The 23,400-nt window shown below is 45.2% G+C and overlaps 1 protein-coding gene across 1 annotated transcript in view; it reads left to right on the top strand.

The window, feature by feature from the left end:
• LOC117005373 overlaps positions 1-23,400 on the top strand; it is a 62,853-nt gene that overhangs the window by 35,320 nt on the left and 4,133 nt on the right. The window contains exons 22-23 of the mRNA XM_033076952.1: positions 2,187-2,350; positions 3,718-3,777. Coding sequence (XP_032932843.1) covers positions 2,187-2,350; positions 3,718-3,734 — 181 coding nt within the window. The 3' untranslated portion in view covers positions 3,735-3,777. The remainder of the gene's footprint in view (positions 1-2,186; positions 2,351-3,717; positions 3,778-23,400) is intronic.

Below are 23,400 nucleotides of genomic sequence, written 5' to 3' on the forward strand. Positions count from 1 at the left end.
TTCCACGTATTCCAAAATGCCCCACTGAGTCCTGGAGTGCAGCTGTGGGACCCCAAGTGGTCCCTGGCAGCAGCACAAGGTATGGAATCATGAGGGAATCACTGGGTATAATCACTAGGGCAGCACTAGGTATGGAATCATGAGGGAATCACTTGGTATGATCACTGGGGCAGCACTAGGTATGGAATCATGAGGGAATCACTGGGTATGATCACTAGGGCAGCACTAGGTATGGAATCATGAGGGAATGCTCAGTCCTGAGTGGACCTCAGCAGGTCCCAGAGCTCCTGGGGAGTGCCAGGGGCTTGAAGCTGGAGATGAGTGAAGCACTCTGTTTTAAATGTGACATCTCTTTGTTTTCCACCAAAACAAGCCTCATCCACATACCCTGGGGAAAGCCTCCAGCTCCCCACCACACATCCCGAACAATGAGGAGGTGATGCCATCCCCAGGCACTGGGAAAAATAGCAGAGAAAGGTTTGTAGAGAGAGAAAGAACAGGCAGCTGGGGCAGGAACCAGCGTGTCCCTGCCCAGGTTTTGTTTAAGGAGCAGAACGTGTGCAGGTTGGGGGTTTGGGGTCTTTTCACCAGTGCTGCTGTTATCAAAACCCTCCAAAATCGTTGGATTAAAGACTCCCCCTAACACTATCTTTGAGTCTTAGAGAGGAAGGCGTTGTTTTATTTTTGGCCAACAGGGGTGACTGACAAATTCTGGCCTCCACACTGATGCCAATACAGAACTTTTCCACTTATTTATACATTTTTGGCAAACAAAGAAATTAATGTTCATTGGTTCTAAGTCACATAATTCACTTAATTAATTAGTATTCTATCCTCTCCTGGCAATTGATTTCTTACTCTTTATGCTACTCTGCAACACATTTTTTATCCTTTTATCCTCTTTTTCTTGGATGGGGGGTCTCCAGCTTTCCAGGCCTTCATCTCCATTGTATCTTCTTGTTGATTGTTTTCCCTTGATTGATTGCCTCAGCTGTCCTGTAAGTAGTAGAGTTGTCATGCTTTGTCGCTTAATATTAAATCTGACTTTAGCTCATACCCTTGCCAGTGATTTTTTAAGTGATCTCAAATCTCTCGTTCACAGCACCCAGGTGAGGGGCAGCACCGTGGGGTAGCTGCTCGGGGGTGTCAGGGGACCCCTCTGTTCCTGGCTGGTCAGCTCAGGGTCCCTGCAGGTCCCCAGCCCCGGCTCTGGCCCCGGTGTCCCTCTCCTGCAGAGCAGCATGGCCATCAAGTGGCTGGTGCTGGGACTGGCACAGGAGCTTTTCAACCCAGGCTGCTCCAGGAGAGCATGTAAAATCCCAGTCCTGTTGTGTAGGGAGTGGGAACCAGCAAAGGGCTGCCTCTATCCCAATCCCTGGGGCAAACTCAAATCAACAGCTGAGGGTTCTTCTGGTTTTTCTTCTCCTGTGCATGCTCCTGAGCTGCTGCAGGTGTAAAGCAAAGGGAGAGCAATCCCTGCCCTGAGAATATTGCCCACTCTGGAGATCAGCTGTGTTGGAGTTCAGCTACCAGGGACTTCCAGCAGCTCAAAAGGGACTTCCATCAGCTCAAACAATTGATTCATATCTCATATCAGCGCATATATATATATATAATTAGGAAAAAAACCCCAAATATTTGCTTGATATTGCTAGCTTCTTTCAGTGCCCTGTCCCATGTCTTTCTGTTGGCATCTGTGCCTTGGTGCCCTGTTTGGGCAGTGGTCTGATCAGTGAATCTTGGCATTCCCCTCTGTTTGCCTACAAAAGCATTTTTCATTTTAATGGCACTTGAAAGTTGAGCCCTTGTCCACCATTCTCTGCAATGAGAACAGAATGACTTATGTAAAGCTCTTATGCTGAACAGGTTTATTCTTCTGATTATTTTCCCCAGAAAAATTTACTATTTTTTGGTTTTTGTTTTTTTTAAGCATTACTGTTTTTTCAGACCAACCACAAGCAGAACAGGAAGGAAGCTTCAAGAAGACCTTAGGGCCCTTCCTAAGGCAGTTATGTCCCAAACAGCAGCCCACAAACACATCTATCAGTGGCTTTGGAGCAAGTTCTGGGCTGCTGCATGGAGCAGGCTGATGGCTGGCTGCCCCAGGGAAGGAATATGCTTTGAGTGTGCTGTTGGCACATGGTAGTTACATTACCTGCAAACCTTGTTTCCATCTTCAAACTAAGGATTTCCTCCAGGAGAAGACTCTTCTTGTGCCACAGGTTGAAGGGATGGAAGGTACAAAGCTGCTGGGCAAGTTGCTGGCTGGAGTTTGGATTGCATGGACACAGGGAAGCTGCAGCTCAGGCTCCTCAGAGCTGGAGTAACCCTCTGGATGTGAAATATCTCAGTGAGTGCAGCTGGGATGGGAAGGGAAAGGCTGGGGGGTGGGAAAGGCTGCAAACCAGCAGCTGGAGAAAGGAAATCCAGTTGTGGCACAATTTGGGGAACACAGCTTCCCTCTGTTCCCTCCTGGCTGGGGAGTGAGAGCCCAGGCTGAGGCTGTGCCTGCTCTGTGCTCAGTATTGGACACTGAGCATTGCAGGGACAAGGGTGAGGCTGGGAGCGGGGACAGGAGCTCAGGGGACAGCCTTCAGGTGGGTTTGCAGCAGAGACAGCTGCCACTGAAGAGACACTTGGTATTAGTCCAATTAATACCTCAGATTAGTGCATGCATTGACTGGAAATGCAGCACAGCATCCAAGCTGCACAAGTGCAAGGGCAGTACATGCTTGTGTTGGGCAGTGCATGATTCCAGAAAAAGCCTTAATGGACAACTTCTGTGATGTCTTTTGTATTGACACTTCTTATCTGCTGAGTATTTAGCCTCTCTCCTGTGGGAACCCAAGACATCCCTCTGGCTTCCCTGGATGGTTTGAGACCCTGGCAGGGGCTCAGGAGCCTGGGCACGGTGCCCAAAACCCCTCTGCTTTTGATTTCTCTCCCTGGGAAAAATTACCACCCTTACATGAAGAATTGCAAGTCACAAAAAATAAGCAGAGTGTAAGTTAGATTATTATAGGGTGAAAAGTAGGTTTTTAAGATTGTTTATAATAAGGGTCTGGGGTCAAGATGGAGGAACTTGGGTGTGTTCTGTCCTTCTTCCTCCTTCTTCCTGCATCCATCTTTTAGGTGATGTTGTCACTTTTGGATTGGTTTAGAGCAGAACCAGACTGTACAATATAAGTGATAGGTATTGGAAGATAACTGTAAATAATGTTTACATAGTTTATAGTATAAAAAGATAATCCCACCCCAGGGTGGGCAGTGTGCCTGGGGCTGAGCTGCTGAACGGACCTGGGCTGGGCAGGGAAAGAACTTTTAGATGAGATAAAATAAACAACTCTGGAAACAACAGAAGAGTCTCCTGACTCTTTCTCTGGTGCTTGGGCTGGAACACAGAGACTCTAAAACACACACAGGTGGTCGGCTCAGCTTCCAGAGACACCACCGGCCACAACTGGCGTCCCTGGGTGGGCCCCCAAAGGTGGTCAAGGACACCAGACTGAATTATCAGCTAAATTACAGCCTGAGAAAGGCACACCATCAGAGAAAAGTCTAGGGAAGAAGTTTGACCTCACTTGGTTCCTCACTTGAGGTTCAGAGGACATTGTCCCTTTCTGCTGCTTTTGGTTGTTTTTAATTAAGCTGTAATGATTTCAGGGCTGCTAAATGCAGAAATAAAAGACTGACTGAAGTCGCTTCTAATTTGCACAGTTCTGTATATAATGTGATCCTGTGTCAGGACTGGGACTGCTGCTGTGACACAGAGACCAGGTAGGAGCTTTCTCCCAAACCCTGTAAACACCATTTCACCAAAGTCCTTTCCACATTTTTGGACCCTTTTGAAAAAAGGATAAAAGGAATTGATCCCTTGCAAGCATATTTGTGAAAAATGAATAAAAAACCCATCTTGTGTTGAAGTGTTTTCACCTATAAATGGTCTTAAAGCTCAAAACATTCCTACAGCTGGAAATGCAGGAAAAATTTCAATACATGGATTTGTGTAAATTAAAGCATAAGCAGAATGACAGTGATCTTCTGCCCTTCTGGAGTGAGGTAGGAAGAGGTCATGGAGAGCTGAAAAAGAGGAAAGAACAGCTCTGCCTGGGAGTAAGCTTTTGAATAGCTGGCTTGGCTCTGAGGTTGAAGCAATGAGATTGTACAGTAATTTCACGATTATAAGCCGCACCATTTTGACTAAAATTTTGGTCCAAACCCAAAGTGCGGCTTATAGTCAGGTGCGGCTTATATATGGACAAAGAACGAAAAGTTGCTGTTTTAGTTTGCAGGACTGCTGAGAAAGGCAGGAGCTTCTCTTTGAAATGGAGAAGGTAAACCCCCTCCCTCCAAATTATTATAATTTGGAAATCAAGGGGCTTTCAGGCAAAAATATGGAAATTAGGAATAACAGTTCTTTTCTAGGGAAATCAAAATAGAAATACAGTACTACAAAGAAACAAGCTCCAAACCCTGACAAAGAGTACAACCTGACACCCATCAGGCAGGGTGTTGGTAGCAGTCCCATTAAATGGTGGCTGCATCCTCCTGCAGTGACAGATGTGGCTCAGTTGGAGCAGTGCTCCTGCACAAGGTGCAGTTTCCCTCCGGAGCTCCAGTGGTGATGTGGAGAAATCCGGTTTTCCTCTGGAGTCCAGTGGAGAAAGGGGCTCCCTTCGTGTCCCAAAACCTCTGTTTTTATCTTGGTAAGAAATGTTGGGCTCTTCCCCCTGGCTGGAGCAACTCCCCATGGGATGCAGTAATTTTATCAGTCCCACAGTGGGACTCAATGGGCCATTAGCAGAAAATGACTGGCTGGAGAAAGGATGGGTTGTGAAAAGATAAAGAACAATGCCCTGCCTGGTTTCAATGGATGGCCCATTAGCAGATTATCTGCCATTGAGATAAGGATCACTGCCCCCACCCTCAACAGATGGTGATAGAATAGATACCTTTTATCACACTCTGTATTGTAACGTGCGGCTTATAATCAGGTGCGGCTTATGTATGGACAAAAAACCAAAAAGTTCCTGGCACCCAGAAGTGCGGCTTGTACTCAGTGCGGCTTATAATCGTGAAATTACTGTAAATCATTAACTAGGTGAGAACCAGCCTGGCACAACCCCCGGGTGTTCCAGCAAGATGATCTGTGTTCTCTGACAGCAACACTGCTGCTGCTGGAATTAATGGTTTGTGGCTTGGGAGATGCTGTGTGACTTGGGGAAGGAGCTGGATGTGGTTGGGCTGCTGGAATTTGGGGGTGATGAAAAAAAGGAGTGGGAGGGTTTGAAAGTGAGTTTCTGATGATGGTTGAAGTCCAAAGCCACAGCTTTGCCCCTGCTCCGTCTGAATTAGGTGTTTGGACATGGGACACGAGCATGTTACAATTCTTAGGCTCTGGGCTGCCTCTGCAAAGAATAGAAATCGTCCCGTCTGGGGACCTGGTCAGCAGCTCTGGTGTCTCAGGGGTGGAGGTTTTATTTTAGTCCTTCAGCTAACTTGTTTCTCAGCTTTTATTGCTGCTTCTGTTTACATTAAAGAAATTTCCATTGTGACAAAAACATTGTGAAGGGCACTTACTCCCTGGGAAGGAAAACACAAGCTTTGCCTTTCCTGTATCTAAAACAATCAATTTACAGACTCTCTCTGGGAATGTCAGACATTGTACAGACACCCTAGGCTCTTGATGAAAGCTGATGCTTGGTTTTTTATGAATTATATTATCTTACTCTGCAGGAAACAGACATTTGTGTATTTGATTTTGTTCTAGAAAAAAAGTAATAAGTGATAAAATAGAAACAGCAGAATCTGGGTCCTTTTTTTCTCTGCCAGATGAAATTATCTGCTTTGCTTTTCCTTTTCCTGTTGTCACCTCATGTTATGAATCACCAGGAGTCTCACATTTGGTGAAAAAATTATTCCTGTGGGCTGGCTGGGGCTGAGGGTACCCGAAAGCAGCAGACAACCACAGGCATTCTGCTGGGCCTGAAGGAATATCTGCTCCACACTGGTGACAGTGACACCTTCTGGTGCTAATCTGGACTCAGAAAAGGCATTATTTCCTGCTAGGATGAGAAACACAGACCCACAGGCTGCAATGCTTGCGCTCTGAAGGCATTGTAAGGTTGCAGGAGGTTCTAATTGACACAGATTCTGCAATATGTGGATTTATTCTCCTGCCAGCCCCTGGAGATATACATGTCTTGACCTCTGATCAATGAATGAGCTCTGTGAGGTGGCAGAGCACCAGGCACACATTTGGCAGGCAGGGGGTGCCCAGCAGCTCTGCCATGGCTCCTCTGCCACGTGTGCCCTGTCTGTGCCAGCTGTGACACAGGGCCCAGCCCTGCCAGGTCCTGCAGGCTGCTGCAGCCTGTGCCTCGCTGGCCTGTGTTGTTCATAGAGGTCTTGTGGCTCAGCTGGAGCAGAGAGGAGATTCAAAACCTAAAATACTAAAGGGGACTGGAAATTCCTGTGACCTGCACAGCAGGACTGTGTGCAGCTCCCAGCAGCATCCTGCTGAGCACAGGGAGAAGGGTCCCAGTCACTGATCCATTTTCTCAGAGGGAAGCTGGTGACAGATGTGGCACAATCCTGAGATCTTCTGTACCCCACCAACGAGGCATTTAAAGATCCACAATGTTTTCCAAAGCACATACCATGTCTCTTGTCTGCCTTATGGGCTGGGATCTGTTGGTGGAGCCCTTTCCAGAGCTTTTTGGAGCAGCCCTATCTCCACTACCCTCCTTGATGTGAGTCACAGCCCAAGCTCAGCCTCTCTCTGTGTGACAGTGACATGTGGGGTCATATCAGATCAGGCCTCTCTGGGGCTCTGGCACATGCAGGGTGTTGAGCTTGTGAAATTTTCCTGCTCTAATTACTGCTGGAATTCTGGGGCAGAGATGGTCAGATTGGGGATTGGTTTTGGAAGGCAGACTTAAAAAGTGGAAGTGCACATGTTGTTAGGGTTGTTAATGAGTTTTTCTCTTAGAGCAGGAGCTTGTGCTTGGTCATAAACATAATTTTAAAATAATAAACAAAACAGTTGGAGCAGAAGTTTTTGAAGGGTGAATTGGCTCTACAGCAGGATGGTAATTATAGATTATTTTGGACTCTCTGAGAACAAACATTCACTGTGGAGATTTTGTCTGCCCAGGAGTCAGCACAATAGAAGGAAAGGGAAGTTTAAGAAGTGTGAGTTAAATGGCTGGAGATTGAGGAGACAAAGTGAATATCCTAAACACATAGGAGAGAAACCTGAAACTCAGCTCTGGAATGACAGCAGCGACTTCTCCCTCAGCTGTCCTGGACACGCCATCCTGCACAGGTAACCTCTTCCCTTCATTGATTTTCTTATCTATGGGCTCAGACTCTGGGCAGCCACTGGGAGCAGATCCAGCCCTGGAACTCCCACCCCAGTTTCCTCTTCCTGGAGCTCCAGTAGAGGAGGGTTCAAATGTCCAGGCATTTATGGGAAATCAGCCTAATTCCCAGATATAACTGAACTAAAGAAAAGTGTCCCTTGAAGATTCAGGAAGCTGTATTCTCACAAGCAATTTTAGAGGTCTTATCACATCTTGTCAAAAATGTTATCTCACTATTTCATGATATCAACATGATTGATTTCTCTCTGCTTTTATTATTTTAATATTAATGGCATCAACAAGCTGTGTTGATCCTGAGGTTATGTCATCTATCTATCTAGTCATCTATTCCATGGGTTTCCTATTTCATTGCTAGAACAACAATCAGCTTCCTCAGCAGGGACCAGAGCTCTCCCAGATGAAGCTACATGCCTGAAAACATTTGAACATTACTTAACATTTTGGAGTTTATGAGGTTTTTTTTGACTGCTTGATTTTTTTCTCCCCCAGTCCCACAATAAAAATAAAAATCTTTCAGCAAAACAAAACCAATGATATTTCTTTGTTGCAATGGCCAGTTTGAGCTGTTGCAAAACCATTCTGTGGCCATCTATGGTTTAACTTGCTCAAGAGCCAGGCTGGTGGCTGAGACCGAGTTCTTTTCATCCTGGGAGCTTTAATTCTTTGCAGCTGTGCTCAGTTTGTGCTCTGAATTGGTTCTTAGCAACTGAGATGAAAGGGATAATTTACCTTTTATTACAAAGATTAAAGGGATGATTTCCTGATCACCTGAAGGCAGTGCTTGGTGCCACTGCCCATCCCTCTGGGTCTTCATGAGCTTGGTTGCCTTTGCAAGGGCCAGTAGGTCACAGACTGCTGAGAAAAAGTGGTATTATTCCTGGGTGGAGTAAGGGAGAGTTTAGCATAGAAAAGGATGCGAATGTCTTGTTATGAAACGATTTCCTAGATCTTTCCTTCCTTGGAGCATCTGTGTAAAAGCAGATCTTATTTGGGAGTGTTCTGGGAACTCTGCAGCAAGTCAGAGTTGTGCAAATGGAAGGGATGGTGTAAGGAAACCCTGAGGAGAACCGAGCATGGTCTGAAATAAAAACTCATAACCTTCCTGGAAATGAATCTAAAGGAACTGTGGGGTGTGAAGTTCTGATGTAGACCCTGACTGAATGTTGTGCAAGTGTTTTGCTGCCGTTTTGTGTTACAAGTTTCAGTGACTTGGGTTTGAACCAGCATTGTGTTGAAATAAATGGACTCTGCATGTATTTGGATGTTTCATCAGTATTTTTTAATTATGTAATTATTTTAATGTGTGTTTTTTAATGGAAAACCCCAAATACTGCCTCTTGCTTAATCCCATTCTGTTCCATCCATAATCCTTTAAAAACTAGAGTTGTTTGGATTCAGAGCCTACTGCCTCATCTGTTTCATCCATTTTCCTTCATGCTCTTCTGGGCAGAAAAAGGAACCAAATTAAAACTCTAGGCTCACTTATACTTGTGTTTATTTCAGAGACAAAGAACATCTTGACTTGACACTTGTGGAGGGAAAACCAGCTCTGCTGGCCTGGGCTGGATCCCAACATCCCATTTCTAAGGATGACCAGTGACCTGCACATAGCTGGTATTCCCTGGGATGGTCCTGCTGAGCAGGAGGTGCTGGAGACTCCCTGAGATGGAGCTCACATCAGAACCAAAGTGTTGAAGAGCCCTGCTGCACCTTCCTGCCATGGATCTGTCCAATCCCAAATGTACTGAGAGTTTCTGGGCTGGCACCTGCTCCCACAGCAAAGGGCCCTTCTCTCGATGATGGCTTTTGTGAACCCCACCTTTTTGTCCTGCAGGGACAGGGGAAGTGACATTCCTTATTTCTCAAGGTCATTTACATCTTCATGTCCATGTGTTGCACATCTTTGTTGTCTCCTGTGCCCTTGCTCCTGCAGCCCATGTTCCCACATTGCCCTTTTCCTTCAAATGCGTGTTTTTCAGATCTAGTTTATATTATTGGAGTGTGAGTTAATGGGATATGCTGTGGGTTTAGTTCTGATCTGTGTTTCCTTCCTAGTACTTCCCAATGACAGGACAAAAGGAAATGGCCTCAAGCTGTACCAGGGGATGTTTAGTTTGGACATCTGGAAGATTTTCATCACTGAAAGGATTGTCAGGCTTTGGGAGGTGGTGGGGTCCCATCCCTGGAGATGTCCAAGGAATTCAGTGGTCTGAGCTGGTTAACAAGGCATTGGGCACAGGTTGGACTCAATGACCCAGGTCTTTTCCAACTGCAATGATTCCAGGATTCCATGATAGCTGCAAGTAGCACTGAGCTACAATACTGATGTCTCCGTCTTGAAGAGTTGACTGTGAATTCACTGCTGGTCAGACAGTGGTCAGATACTGGGTTGATTGACCACACTTCCTCAATTCAGTTCCCTTAAGGCAAAACTCCCTTCCTGCTTGTGCCTTCACATCTGGAGAATGAATTTACTGCCATGCTAATAGAAGAAAAAAACCCAGCAAAGAATGTTGTATTTCTATGCCGGTTTCTAAAGGGAATGAAAACATGAAAGGCTTCATTTGTCCCCAATTTAGTTTGTACAGTCCCTGCTGGATAAGCAGTCTTGGGGAGTAATGAAGCTGTGAGTTGCCAGGGTTGTACTGCCTGAAGCCATGTTTCTCTCTGAAACAGTTCTTTTCTGTGTTGCACAACTGACAGGGCTTCAATTGCAAAATGTTAGCAGTAATGAGGAATATCTGTGGTGCGATGATAAATGAATGTTCTGTGGGACTGGCCTGTAGCCTGCCTCATGGAAGAGAAAGACCTCTAGAGAAGACTGAAAGTCAGTGTTGGAGGAAATGGTGTGAGTCCTCAGAGAGCACTAGTTACATCAAATGGAGTTGGAAAATTTAATAAAGCTGTGCCCTAGGCAAGGGTTAGACTTTGGTATGAAAAAGTCAGTTGAGAACAACTAGAATTTGTTTGGATAAACAGTTTCAAGTCATCTTTCTGTTGGGTGGGAAAGAGAAGCTATGCTCAAATAAGGAAGCCTTTGGTTGCAAACCAAAAGAACCCACTGATGTTTCAGAAATGACGTTGCCATCTGCCAGATCCTTTTACACCAAGAGCTGAAGTTGCTCCATAGCTGGAATGGAGACCTCAACAGCAGCGTGGTCCAGGTGGGAGGGCTGGGGGTGAGCACAGCAGAGAGGGAAACACAGCTGGAAAGGGAATTTCTTCTTGGTTTTATTGCCTCGCCTCAAGCAGTGGAACCAATGAGCCTGGCTGCAGTGTCTGTAGGGGAACTGCACTGCAGAGGACGCAATGCCCTGCATGGTTGGGTGTTCCCCACCTGATTCCCCATCTGCAACAGCCACCTGGGGCTGCTGTGAGGGTAACACCTTGTATCTCCTCAGTATGCAGGAAATAGAATAAAGTCACAGACTTGTGATTAAATATCTCTTTTGGAAAAGGAAAAGGGGTTCAAAATCTCCAGATTCCTGGTCCAATGCAATCTATAGTGGTAAGGGAGCACAAGACAGGCCCAGTGGTGTCAAGGTGTCAGATGTTTATGGCATTAAACCCTATGTATATTTACCCTTTGGAACACATACATGCAAAGTGAAAAACACTGCTTCCTCCTTTCCAGCTGGAAGCAGTAGAATCATCTCAGGCCAGTGTGAAAGTCCCTGTGTCACAGGACATAAGACAAGAGATAAGGAAAATTTCCTGGTCTCTCGTGCCAGAGCTGAAATAATTTCCTCCAAGAACAATATCCACATCACAAATCTTCCTTGTTATAAATGGCCAAATTGAGAGCAGTAGAGTTAAATGCAAAGACTAAATCATACGAGGAAGAATACTGAAGGAGGTAACTTTGCATTGTTAACTTTTCCCTCTACCCTCACCTTTTGTGTATATTCTTCTCTGGTTTTGCACAGAACAGTAGGCTGCAGCATGCGAACAGTTTCAGCCTCACGAGATCTTGCAAACTTCTTTGCTGTCTGTGATGTTGTGATTGCCTTCTACTGCTCCTGTTTTATTTTGCAGACTTTAATTCCTTGTGGCAGGTTTGCTTGGTGTTGCTGAGCAGCATGCTTGACTTTTTGCTAGCCTGCAGTAGGACACCTGCAAGGGAATAGGGGTGTAAAAACTCCTGGGTTTTGTGCTGGGAGGAATAATTTAAAAACTTGTTTCACACTGAGCTCCTGGGGGAGTGGCTTTGGCTTCTCAGCTGTTGCTGGGAGGTCTGTAGTGCTGGGACTAGGGCTGAGTATCAGGGACAATAGGATTGAAACTCTGTATGGGTCTTGAGCTGGTTTTCCTGGTTTGCTATTTGGGCAGTGCTCCCTCCCCTCGATGAGCAATCTGCTCCCTAGATTTTACCAGATGTGTCTGGGAAAGATGCCTCCTACCATGTCTCCTGCCTTTTGGATTTTGCTATTCTCTGGGCAACACCTGGATTTAAATTCCTCAGAAGGGATATGAGCTGCCCTGAGATACCAAAAAACGTGTCAGGCCATTGTCTTTTGAGTTTTTAGTTGTGCTCTTTGCTTTAGGGCAGTAACACAACTGTTTGTGTCTACATAAGTAGACATGCTCTGCAATTCCCTTGGTTCCATTTTGAGACAGGAATGCCCAAATCCATAGAATCTGCATCCTACAGATGGAGCCATGAATGTGAACTAGTTTCTTGGCTTCTAGAAAGAAGGTGACTGAGGAGGCAGTGAAGTACCTGTCAGGCACACTGACGAGGAGCGAGCTGGAGCACTTAGTAACAATCCTGGTGGAAGCTTTTCCCTCTGAATCCCAAAGGTGTTTTTGCTGTAGCCAAGGATAAACTGGAATACACTGAGAGGCATCTGGGAGCTGGGATGTGCTGGTGGGTGATCTTGGCTTTTAGGCTTGCAGGCCTCTTGGGTGTTGCAGACTTAAAAAATAAACATACAACCATAAGCAAATATACAACTTTTCTAGGCTGCCAACCCTCCACTGTCCAATAAATGGCTCTAAAGGAAGTTGTAGCTGATTATTTCCAGGGTCTGGACTGGCAGAAGGGGAAAAGACTAAACTGTGTGGCCTGGGCTGGTGTTGCCAAGTCTGGAGCATAGAAGAGCTGTTGCTGCAGTTTCTCTTCTGAGTTATGTTCTTTGTCTGATGAAAGGCAGCTGGGAAAAGCTTGACAGATTAAAGCTGATTTTGCTCTACTTGAGCATTTTCCCTTACAAAGGAAACCCCATCCCACTGCTGCAGGCAGCACTGTGTTTGCTTGGCCTCTGGCAGGGCAGGGATGTGCAGAAAAGCAGTGATTTTTAGCTGGAAGAAGGTGAGTGAACCTCTTTGTGCTGGTGTTGAAACGACTGCAGCACTGTTTTCTCAGACCTGTGAATCTTTTGGTGAGATCCAGTCTCCTACAGAAACCAGGTGAACAAATAAATCTGGAACTGGGGTATCAGTCATTTGGAGCTGCCTCATCCTGTGCCCCATCCTGTCTCACATTGTAGAGGTATCTGCTTTGAAGTATTGAACTTATTTGCTCATTGCTCTTTCTCCCACACAGCTGCTTGTGACTCACTTCAATTAAGAAGCTTTCAAGAATGGTCCCAGATGGGCAACCTTAACTTTCCCAGAGATTGAAAAATTCCCTCTAGGTCATCTTTGTGTGACATCACTAAACTAGCAGTTTTTATGAGCTGGGGCAGGTTGTGGCAGCAATATGCTTGTATTTGGATGATTCCTGTATTAGTTGGCTGGGGTTCAGCATTGTTGTGGCTGCATGTATCACATCTAGTCAGTAAAGCAAAGACAACAATATGTGTTCTGCACTAAACCTTGTCCATGCAGCTCAGAATACAGCAAATACATGAAGGAGGATGAGGCTGGTTGCAAATATTGCTCAGTAGAGACTTTTCCAAGGAGTGCTAAGATTAGGCTATTGACAGTCATACGTTCTAAGAAAAAGTAGACAGATTAAATTTTCCTCTTGGTGGAAGTAGGAACAAGGCTGGGCTTGAAAATAAAAATCATAGAATTGAGTAGGCAGGGTGTGTTGGAAAGGGGTGAGTTGGAATGGCCAAGACACAGCTCCTGGTGCTGGGTACGAGGACAGAGCTGTGTCCTCATAATCAGATGATGTTGCAATGACCCAGGCTGAAAATCTGCCCTGCAGCCATAAACTCTAAGATTGCTTATGTTGCAACAGAAAGCAAACACTGAGAAGAAAAACAACTGGACTAATTGAAGAGGGAGAGAAAAAGAATTGTTTTTTTCTGGAGCTCCTTGGCCCCCAGGGAGTCAGAGGCACCCTGGGCTGTGCTGGGACTCCCCAGGGGTGCCTGGTACCCCATTACCAGCAGCTTGGTGCCCTCTGTGCTGGCATGGTGTCAGTTCTGGCCCTGGCCTTGGACTGTGATTTCCATCTCTAGGGCAAAGTGCACGGGCTGACGTGTGAGTGAGGCCGTGAGACCATGGCTGGGCTGCCTCTCTGTCTGTGTGTCTGTCCCTGGTCTGTCTGACTGCACTGCAGGATGGCTGCTTGGGGCTCCTGTGCATAAACCCGTGTGGATTGTTGGCTGCAGGGCAAACCTGCAAGTAGGAGTAGCTAATCCCAAAGGGCATTAGTTCCCCTCTACACATCCCTGTGTCTTAGGACAACGTGGCCAGGGAAATAACAAATTTATTTAAGATGATTTTGGAAGAAGCTGTCTCCATTTACAGGCGGCTCAGGGGACCCAATTTTTAAAGTGTTAAGATGATTTGTTAATGCATGACAAGGCATGTCATTGTGTGTTATAAAGAAGTCAGAGTGCTGGCAACTGAGAAATGGAATACAACACCAGTTTTTCAGCTGAGGAGGTGTTTTACAACCCACTGTATATCTCAATATGCCACTGGGGCTTATGAGATGTTAAACCATGGTGTCAGGAAAATGAATCCACAAGCACTAGAGGTTTATGTCCAAAAACGAGACAGAGGAGTCCTTTTACTTTATTCAAATAGAGAGAGAGGCCATGGGGCATTCCCCTGGCGTCTCTCAAATTTTTGGAGGACACAGCCTCCCTTTTAATCCTGATTTCTCTGCCACATTTCCCTCTCTCTTTCCCCATGGGCTGAGGTACTTGAGAGGCACAGACTTCCCAAGCACCTGATACCTGAGAGTCCCCTCCAATGTATAATGCTCCCTTTTAATTTTTAATTCTTATGGAATTCATAGTTTTTCCCCATTGCTTCTTTCATCTTTCAATATCCAATTTCATTTATCAGCAAACCTACAGTTTGTTTGTAAAGGCAAATATTTTTTCCTGTTCATCAATCAGTGGAATCTTTCCAACTGTTTCTTTTATCTGTCATTGCTGGTCTTATCTACCAGAAGACCCACAGCTTCTTTGTAAAGACAAATCTGTCATTCCTCTCAATGGCTTTTTTAGGGGTGAGGGGAAAGGGCAGGGAAATGATCCATTAAAACTTATAAATTGATGTCACCATTGAAGAGCATTTATAAGATCACCTACCAAGCTGTTACCTTAAAGGACACTTAGACGAGGGTTAGACATTTGTCTGTCAGGCAGAAACCCTGGGTACAACATCTGCCTCACAGTGGGGATCCCTGGCTGGGGGGGCTGGGGAAGGATGCAGTGTGCTCTGCCTATGCATGGGATGCTGCTGCCTGCCCTAAAAGGTTTATCTGATTTTATCTATCATCTATTTGCAGAAGGCAAATCCACCTGCCTTTGGGTCATGCTCGGCTGATTTTTGATCTGATGGAATAGTAAACAGAAAAGCTGAGCCAAGACGGGAAATTTGGAAAGGAGGAAACACCTGTAGTAACGCTCAACGAAGGTAGGGGGGAAGTACATGTAAGAATATACTGGGGAGTGGTAGTTAATAGTAGTTAATTCAACTATGAGTGTGATTGTTACCTGGGGTCTCAACCATTCTGTCTTTGACGCCCTGAGCCTGGTAAGTGAGTGGAATGGCAGCCAAATGTCCTGGTGATTTACCAATATGAGTATTGGTTTAATACCGATACTCAACTATGACGGACAAGAGACTCTCTAACAGTTTAAAGTTAGAAAGTGAATGTTTGTTCAGCGCTGGGCAGCAGCGTGGGGTAACCCCCTAATAGACACTGCAAAATTACAGGTGGTCACAGAGTCTATTTATTGACAAAAGGTTCAAACAAATACATATTCATAATACCAGCCCCTCCCATCCCTGCTTCCCATGGTAATTAGCTTGAATGGCTATTAAGCATTCATGGTTGGCTTCTTGAATTAAGTCTGGGGTCGTTTTTGTGGGGAGGGGTCTTAAAAGGAGGAAGTAAGGCGAGTCTTCCTCACCCCAAACTATCAATGTTTTCTATCAATGATAATACAAATGGCTTTTGGGGCAACTCCAATTTGGCAAAGAATGAGTTTCTGGTTGCAACTGATTGTGCTCTTTGGACCTACCTACTAGTTTCACCCTTTCCCATTGCAAACACAGCTAAGAAAACAGGCAATCAAATATTTAAGTTTCAGATAATTATCTCAAGCCCAATTTCTTCTAACTTTTAACTAAAATCCTAATTTCTTTAAGATTAGTGTTTCACTGGTGTTGGCTGGAGCATCTCTCTAGGAGGGAAGCTGCAGCCCTGAACTCTGCAGCCAAATTGCTGACCTGGTGGTACAGAAATCTCCGGGAACTGCATCTGCTGCATCTGGGAGAACTATGGCTGAGAGCAGCTCCATTGCTGTCTGCTGGTACACAGGCATTTGGCTGGTGAATTATTTGATCACTTGAATTATAAAAATCACTCTTGTGATGCTGCCTTCACTGCCATAAAAATTTATGGCCCTCATTATATTTCAGCCATAAATTATTCCATGCACTATTTTAATGACATACCAGATTAGCAAGGGAGTCCCTAGGAAACATGAAAGTGGAGGTTCTGCAGGTAAGTGGGATTTGGAAACCAAACACTACATAACTTCTATGCTTTGTCTCATGGGCTCAGACACCTGGTGTTTCAGGAAAAATAAAAATTTCCCTATGTCCTTTTTAGCTGTTGAGAAACAAATATTTGTTAAGGTCACCATGGTGTTTTTTTCAGGGAGTAATCAAAGAAAATGTGGGTCCCATCCTGAATTAATTTGCAGCTTTCTCTTTTAGGATCTTTCTTTTCTTTTATCAAAGGAACAGATCAACAGCTAGCTTTGTTATTACACAATAAGTAAACAACTTACTCTGATAAGTTCAGTTTCCTTTCACAGAAGGCTTCGTGTAGGAAGAGGGATTGGAAGGATAGTACAGAAGGCAATCTCTCCTGATGAATTACTGAGGCATGGAAACATCTGTGCCTGCCCAATGAATTTGGGTGTTATAAAGAGTGGGTTAGCTGGCCAACAATTGCATTTTGAGTTGGAGCTTGAGACTCAGAGTGTGCTGCAGTTTGGGATGGGGGCTGCTGGCTGTGCTGCGAGGAGGAGGGGACATGCAGTTATGCAAAGCACAGATGAGGTAAGAAGATGGTGTGTGTGTGGGACAGACAGGGTAAGGTGGCTGGGAAAGGGACAGGTTGGGGTTTAGGCAGTTATACAGAGAGGGGAGAAGGAGTCAGAGCTGTGTGGAGCTGCCTGTGAGAAAAGAAGTCAGTGTTGTCAGAGAGAAATACACTGAAAGAAGGCGTGGAAAGTTTCTAATGAAGGACTGGTGGTGATGCCAATCCAGTCTGTCTTGACATAATAACTGCAACAGCTTGGAATTTTGTATTAGGTTAGATTGACTTAGATAGAACTGCTTTATCCAAAATCTTGTTGGTTCACAGAATCCCAGAACAGTCTGAGTTGGAAGGGACCCAGGAAGATCATCAATGCCCATTTGGGATCAAACCCAAATCCTTGGCATTATTAGTGCCTACTCTGACAGCTCAGCTGATCTCAGGTTGTGTCTTTGCCAAACCAGAGGTGTTTCGCCTCTCTGCTTCTGTGTATTGTGATCTCTGGGATGCTGTTGGGTCCCAACTGTGCCATAGCAGTCAAAACCAGCTCCCTTGGACATGCACAGTGGGTGCACAAATGCTTGGAGAAGGGAGCTGTTTCTCCTAAAAAGACATCAAAGCATTTTGAGGTCAGATGGTCACGACAGCAGATATGAATCTGGTTTGGCACTCTTGGCAGAGAGTGTTCTAAGAAATGCTCTGCCTTTGAGAGGAAGCTCTTTTCCAGCTTTTGCAGAGGCTTTGGAGCATTGCCCAGCTGGAGCTGCCAACGTGTATTTCTTACAAGACAATGCTTGGTTGTACTCCACACAGTAATTTTCCAAACTGTGGTATTGGCAACAATGCAAAAACAAGACCCAGCTATAGAAGAGAGGTACTTTATTCATGCTTGTGGTATCCCCAAGCAAGAATTCTCTTTCAGAGTGATTCAGCCAATGTCTGTAGTGCTAAAAAGTCGACAGTGAAAAGGAGCACAAGCACAAGTAGTGCATGATCTTGTCTTGTAGGGAGAGCAGCTTCTTGACCGGCTTCAAGATAACTCTCCCACCACCTGAATTTAAAAAAAACCTCATAAGAGAGGCTGCCCTAATACTTGGTAAGGTGACTGGATCATGCTGGAGTGAATGAATGAGGGAGTTTTGGAGGTACAGCTGCTGGGGCTGCTCTGTGTGCCACAGCACAGGCCTGGTGGGCAGCCGCTGGGCTGGGCCTTGCTGCTTTGTGATGTTCAAGGTCACCTTAATTTCTTCCACCCATCCATTTAATTGTGCTGTCAGGTAGTTTTGCTGGAGGAAGTGTTTGTGGTATCAAGATGATGCTGACTCGTCCAGCACCCTGTGGATTTCTGGAGCAGGGGACAGCACATGGGGGACATCAGAGCATTTCCACATTCATCAGAAGGAAAGCTGGTGAAATGTTTGTGCCCTGGCAGCGGAGTTCTGCCCAGCACAGCTGCCCTGCAGCCCTGGGAACTAATGAGGGTGAGGATTCCAGACCTAAAGGGAGCCTGCAAGGGAGGTGCAGGGGACCTCTTACCAGCACATGCACAGGGCGAGGGGGAATGGCTTCAGACTCATGGAGCAGCTTAGATGAGTGATTAGGAGGAAGTTGTTTTGCACTGAGGATGGTGCGGCTCTGGCACAGGTTTCCCACAGAAGCTGTGGCTGCCCCTGGATCCTTGGGATTTTCCAAGGCCAGGCTAGATGGGATTGTGGACAAGCTGGTCTAGTGGAATGTGTTCCTAGGGAGTGGCACTAGTTCCTCTAAGTTCCATTCCAACTCAAACCATTCTGTGATTCTATGATTTACACTGTGCCCAGAGCACGAAGGGATCCCTGAGCTGTGCTACCCTGTGGATACTGCTGGAGGCCAGGGAAAAAGCAGCCTTGTATTTTCTCAGGCTGTTCAAGGAAAGCAGGAGACAAATAGTTATAACCATGAGTAAACACCTGCTGGACGTGTGAGATGTGATGTTTTTGTAAAAGCATGTTTACAAAGGGTGTTGCCTTCCTTGCACCAATGAAATATTATCTATCCTCAGTCCCATGATCTAGTCTAGAAAAGTGTAATTGTTTCTTTAATAGAAGGCTTTTTGCTTGTCTGCTGCAAGAAGGAAGATTGTTGCTATATCCTCTTCACTGCTCTCCTAGCCTGACAGCAACACCACCCCATGGGACACTGAAGAGCAGCTCCTATCTCACCACGGTCTTGAAGTCAAAGAAGTTTGGTCAAATGTTGGACTTCATCATTTTGGAGGGCTTTTCCAACCTTAATGATGCTGTGATTCTAAGCAAAAGTTCAAAATTGTCTGTAGTCTTTCTGTCCTTGGGGTTAAGAAATTAATCTCATTCTTGCCCTTGGTTGCCCTTCTGCCTCCAGGGCAGCTCCTGGAAGCAGAGACTTCCTCATGAGGTGTCCATGGGGCTTAGCACAAGCTCTTTCTGCCTGAAACATCTTGGCTAGCTGTTGATTCTCTCTGCAGTAATTCACTGGTGCCAAGATATAAGAGATGTGTTTTTCCCAGTAGTCTCTCTTCTCACTCTTCTGAGCAAAGCTGAATATGTATGCTCAGATTTGTAGGGTGACTTTTTAACCGAAGGCAGCTTTGGTTTTTCTTGTGGCGCCTGTCTGGTGAATTGCCTGGCAAAAAAAGAGCATTTAATTACTTTACAATGGCTCTAATTAACCATTATGGTTATCCTTTTTATGTTCCAGCCATAAATTTCCTCATTTTCTTAACGTACCAGATTAGCAGGGGAATTCCTCACAATGTGAAAGTGATGATTCTGTAGATAAATAAGATTTGGAAGCCAAGATCAGTGATGAAACACACTGAGACCAGCAGTGTCATGGGGCAAAGGCTGAGCCGGATCCCTGAGCTTCCTTATTGCTTTCCATTTCCCGGAACGTGAAATAGGATATATGAGATATTCCAGTTGCTTGAAAGAAAAAGGAAAATAAGCCCAAAACACTTCTTGTAGTCATGCATATAGCTAAGAAAAACTGAGGTTCTTCTATAGCCATAATATTTGACTTCATATCTTCTGGTTCATTTATCATCTTGAGTTTCTGGGTAAAATTCTGGTTAAAGTTAACATTGATAATTCTGGATTCAACTAGAAGGGATTTTGTGCTTTTAGGAAGGATCAAAGTATCAGATTCCTTGGCCGTGTTGGAGGTTCTGTCTTGGAAGTTGAAATGAAGCCTTGTTCAGGAGTGGAATGTCAGGGATTATTGCAATATAAATACAATTTAATGAGAAGGAGAAACTCCTTACTGAAGATATTAATAACTAATAATTTTTTATATTTATCACACAGTTTACAGTCAAAGGATGCAGTGCAAACTGTACAAACTAAAACTCCTCCAAGCAGTTTTTGGGTACAGAAGATCTTTGCCTGTTCCTGGTAATTCTAAATTAGGCAGCATATGCTACCCCTGATTTTCTGCCCTATGCTTGAAGAAAGATGTTTGAGAATTTGGTATAACTCAGAGGGAACACTGAAAATGAAAAAAAGAAAATCACGTTATGGCAGGGCCAGGGGAACTCAGTGTTGGGTCTCTGAGGAAGAGGCAAATCCGAAACAACTCATGTGGTTTGGTATTACCAAATCCTGTTCTTGGAGATTAACCCTTCCTGTGAAAAACAAATCAAGAAAAAAGAAAAACTAAAAGTTTCAGTCACATTCTCAGAATATGGATGTCTTTAGTGCTGCCAGCACTAGAACAGCTGCTATTTAGGTTGGCTGGGTTTGAGTGAAGGGTTCAGTCCTGTTACCAGTTCCTCCAACCAAGCAATCTTCTGGAAGCCCCCAAACCCCACAAAGTGCCTTTTTTCTGCTACATTCCATAACTGCAGCTCGTTTCCTTGTGCCGATTCACATCACACGTTACAACATGTTAAGGCAGTCCTGGCAGAGCAGCTCAGCTCTGTGGCACCCAGGGAGACTCTGCTGCCTGGTATTGTTTTAGGGTGTGAATTTGGTGGGAGGTGGCCCTGGGGGCTGGTTGGGATGGCCCAGGTTGTTTGTTTGGAGCAGAACTCCCTTGTGAAGTCACTGCCAGCCAGACTGTGCTGAGAGCCAGGGCAGGTGACTGCAGACCCTGGGGCTTACTGAAAGAGTGGTTACATCACCTTGTGCTTCCATTTCTGGAAATGATTACCCACCTCAGGACAATATTCAACTTCTCTAGAGATGTAGAAACCTTATTTTCATGCTGGAAGTGATCCTTTCAGGCCAGGACAAACGCTGCCTGAAGGAAGGGCACGAAATAAGGGAAACAAGAGGTATTGTTGTTGGCTTGTTTGGTTTTGGCTGTGTTTGCTGTTGTGGTGCTTTGGTTTCTTTTTAAGGAAATGTCTCAAATTTAATGTCCAGAGCCTGAAACACAAGAGTGAAATGGTAGACAAATGTCCCAGTTTTGGAGGATTTTTCTAACACAGAGGTGCTGCCCTGAGCTGGGACTGGGAGAGCAAAGCAAGCCACCCACATTCACTGGAGGGGCAGTGTGGGTGTGCAGCACAGTGATTAAATTGAAGCTGATCAGATCTGTATGATGTCTGCTAAATTAAGCCCTGAAATTGATTTTTCCTAAGGGACAGCATCCACATCTTCTCTACAGGTGCTGCTGTGCTCAGCATAAACCAAGCACGTGAATCTTTCCAGGAATACTCCTTTTCTCCTGGAGCAAAATTTGCAAGCAGAAACTCCTGGTTTGGACTTTCTGTGCTGTGAATCACATGATAAAAATAAAGTTGAAAACACAATAAAACAGCGGCTTGGTGAAAGGGTAAACTATGGACTGGGAGGAAACATTGCTATTCTTAGATTCAGCTACAGTTTATGGCAGCCCAGGGCTGGGACTGCTGCTTGGGGCAGGCTGGGTGACAGCTTGCACAGAGTGACATGAAAAAAAATTGTTCTGTATGTCAAAGGCAGGGGCCAAGTCAAGGCAAAGAAATCTTAGGACTCCGTGGAGAGATATGGAGTTGTAGGGCAGAGGGGAAAGGAGAGGGTCAGGCACTCTCCAGATCACTTCCTTGTTGTAACTTGTGCTGCATTTGGTGGGAGTTAAAATCTGTTTTGATAGTTTGATTTGTCTTATCCCACTCCAAGAAACCCCACCCAAAAAAGAGAGAAGAAAGCAGCAGATCTTGCCCTTGTCTGCACCCTGTGCTTACAGACCCTGAACTTCCAGCACACCCTGGGAGCCCTTGCATGGGCAGGCAGTGCCAGACTGGGGAGCAGATCCCAATCCCAGTGACTTCACATCTGTACTGCAGTGCCTGGGGGCACAGGGTGACTGCCAGGGGCTTCCAAGCAGGCTCCTGGCAAGTTTTGGGGTGTGTGATTGTTTTTTTCCATGCTTTACAACTGCAATTGTGCAGTTACAGCACTTACCTTGTTTGCACTGCTCTGTGGCACTGCTGACTCGTGCTCCAGAGTGAAAGTGAAAATTACAATTCCTTATGACATTGGATTATATCAAAGGTGGGAGGAGGAGCCAGTGAAGGGCTTTACCCTCAGAGATCCGATTGACTTCTGCACTCCCTCTGGAACGGGAGCTGAATAAACTGGGATTTGGAAAGGCTGCACAGGCACTGGGAGAAGGAAAGGGAAGAGACATGAAGACACGAACAGCTTCTGAGGTACTGTCTTCTTTTTTATAGAGTCTGTTCTTCTACCCTGTTCTCTTACAAGTTCTTGCTTTCTTGTTTTGAAGTAGACACTCAGAAACAGGCACTGAAATGTCTGTGGCAGGAGTGAAATTATCAGTGTGCTGTACATTTTCTGCAGAGGGAAGAACATGTGTTACTGGTGATCTTTGTGTGTAAATAACACCACAGCTGTAGTGCTGGCACCTTCCAGTGAGCTCAGTGTGAACTCACATGATTGTGTGAATGCAGGAAACCCAAGAGCTTCCTGATGGTGTGTTTATATAAATGTGTGAGGGACCTTGGAAATAATAAAATAGATGCATTAACAGCATTTTCCTGTTCATGTAATTACTCAATTATTTTATGCCATATCCGCTCGCCTTCTTTTTCTTCCTCATAGTTCCTTAGCTTGTTTTGCTAATATCTTCTTTTCCAAAATGCCATCCAGTCATGTTTGCAAATAAGGGAGAATTTGTCAGGAGGGTTGCAGGAGAAATCCTTGCAGCTCTCCTCCTTTCCAAGGAGAAGCTGCCCCCCAAGCTGGAGCTGACCATGCATTTCTCCAGATCCAAGCTGACCATGCATCTTCCAGGTCCAACTTGACTAATGAATAATCCAGCCTCGCAGCTCTGGGTTAGAATGAAGCAAAGCAGAAACAAAACAACCAAAACACGAAGCATTAGTAACTAAGAACAGTGGTTTTAAAGTAGAAGAAGTTAAACCAGTGAAACATTTCGTCCCACTTAATGTACTTCAGGCAGTAAAAAAATGTTGCCATTGTTTTATAATGGTTGCTGTGTAAAATTTTTTTCAGAGCTGGTGGAGGAAAGCCAAAGTGTGCTTTACACTTAGGATGTTTTGCACAGATTTCTCAGCTCAACCACAATGTCCTG

This window comes from Catharus ustulatus, chromosome 20, assembly GCF_009819885.2.
Source record: "Catharus ustulatus isolate bCatUst1 chromosome 20, bCatUst1.pri.v2, whole genome shotgun sequence".
Taxonomy (NCBI): Eukaryota; Metazoa; Chordata; class Aves; order Passeriformes; family Turdidae; genus Catharus; species Catharus ustulatus.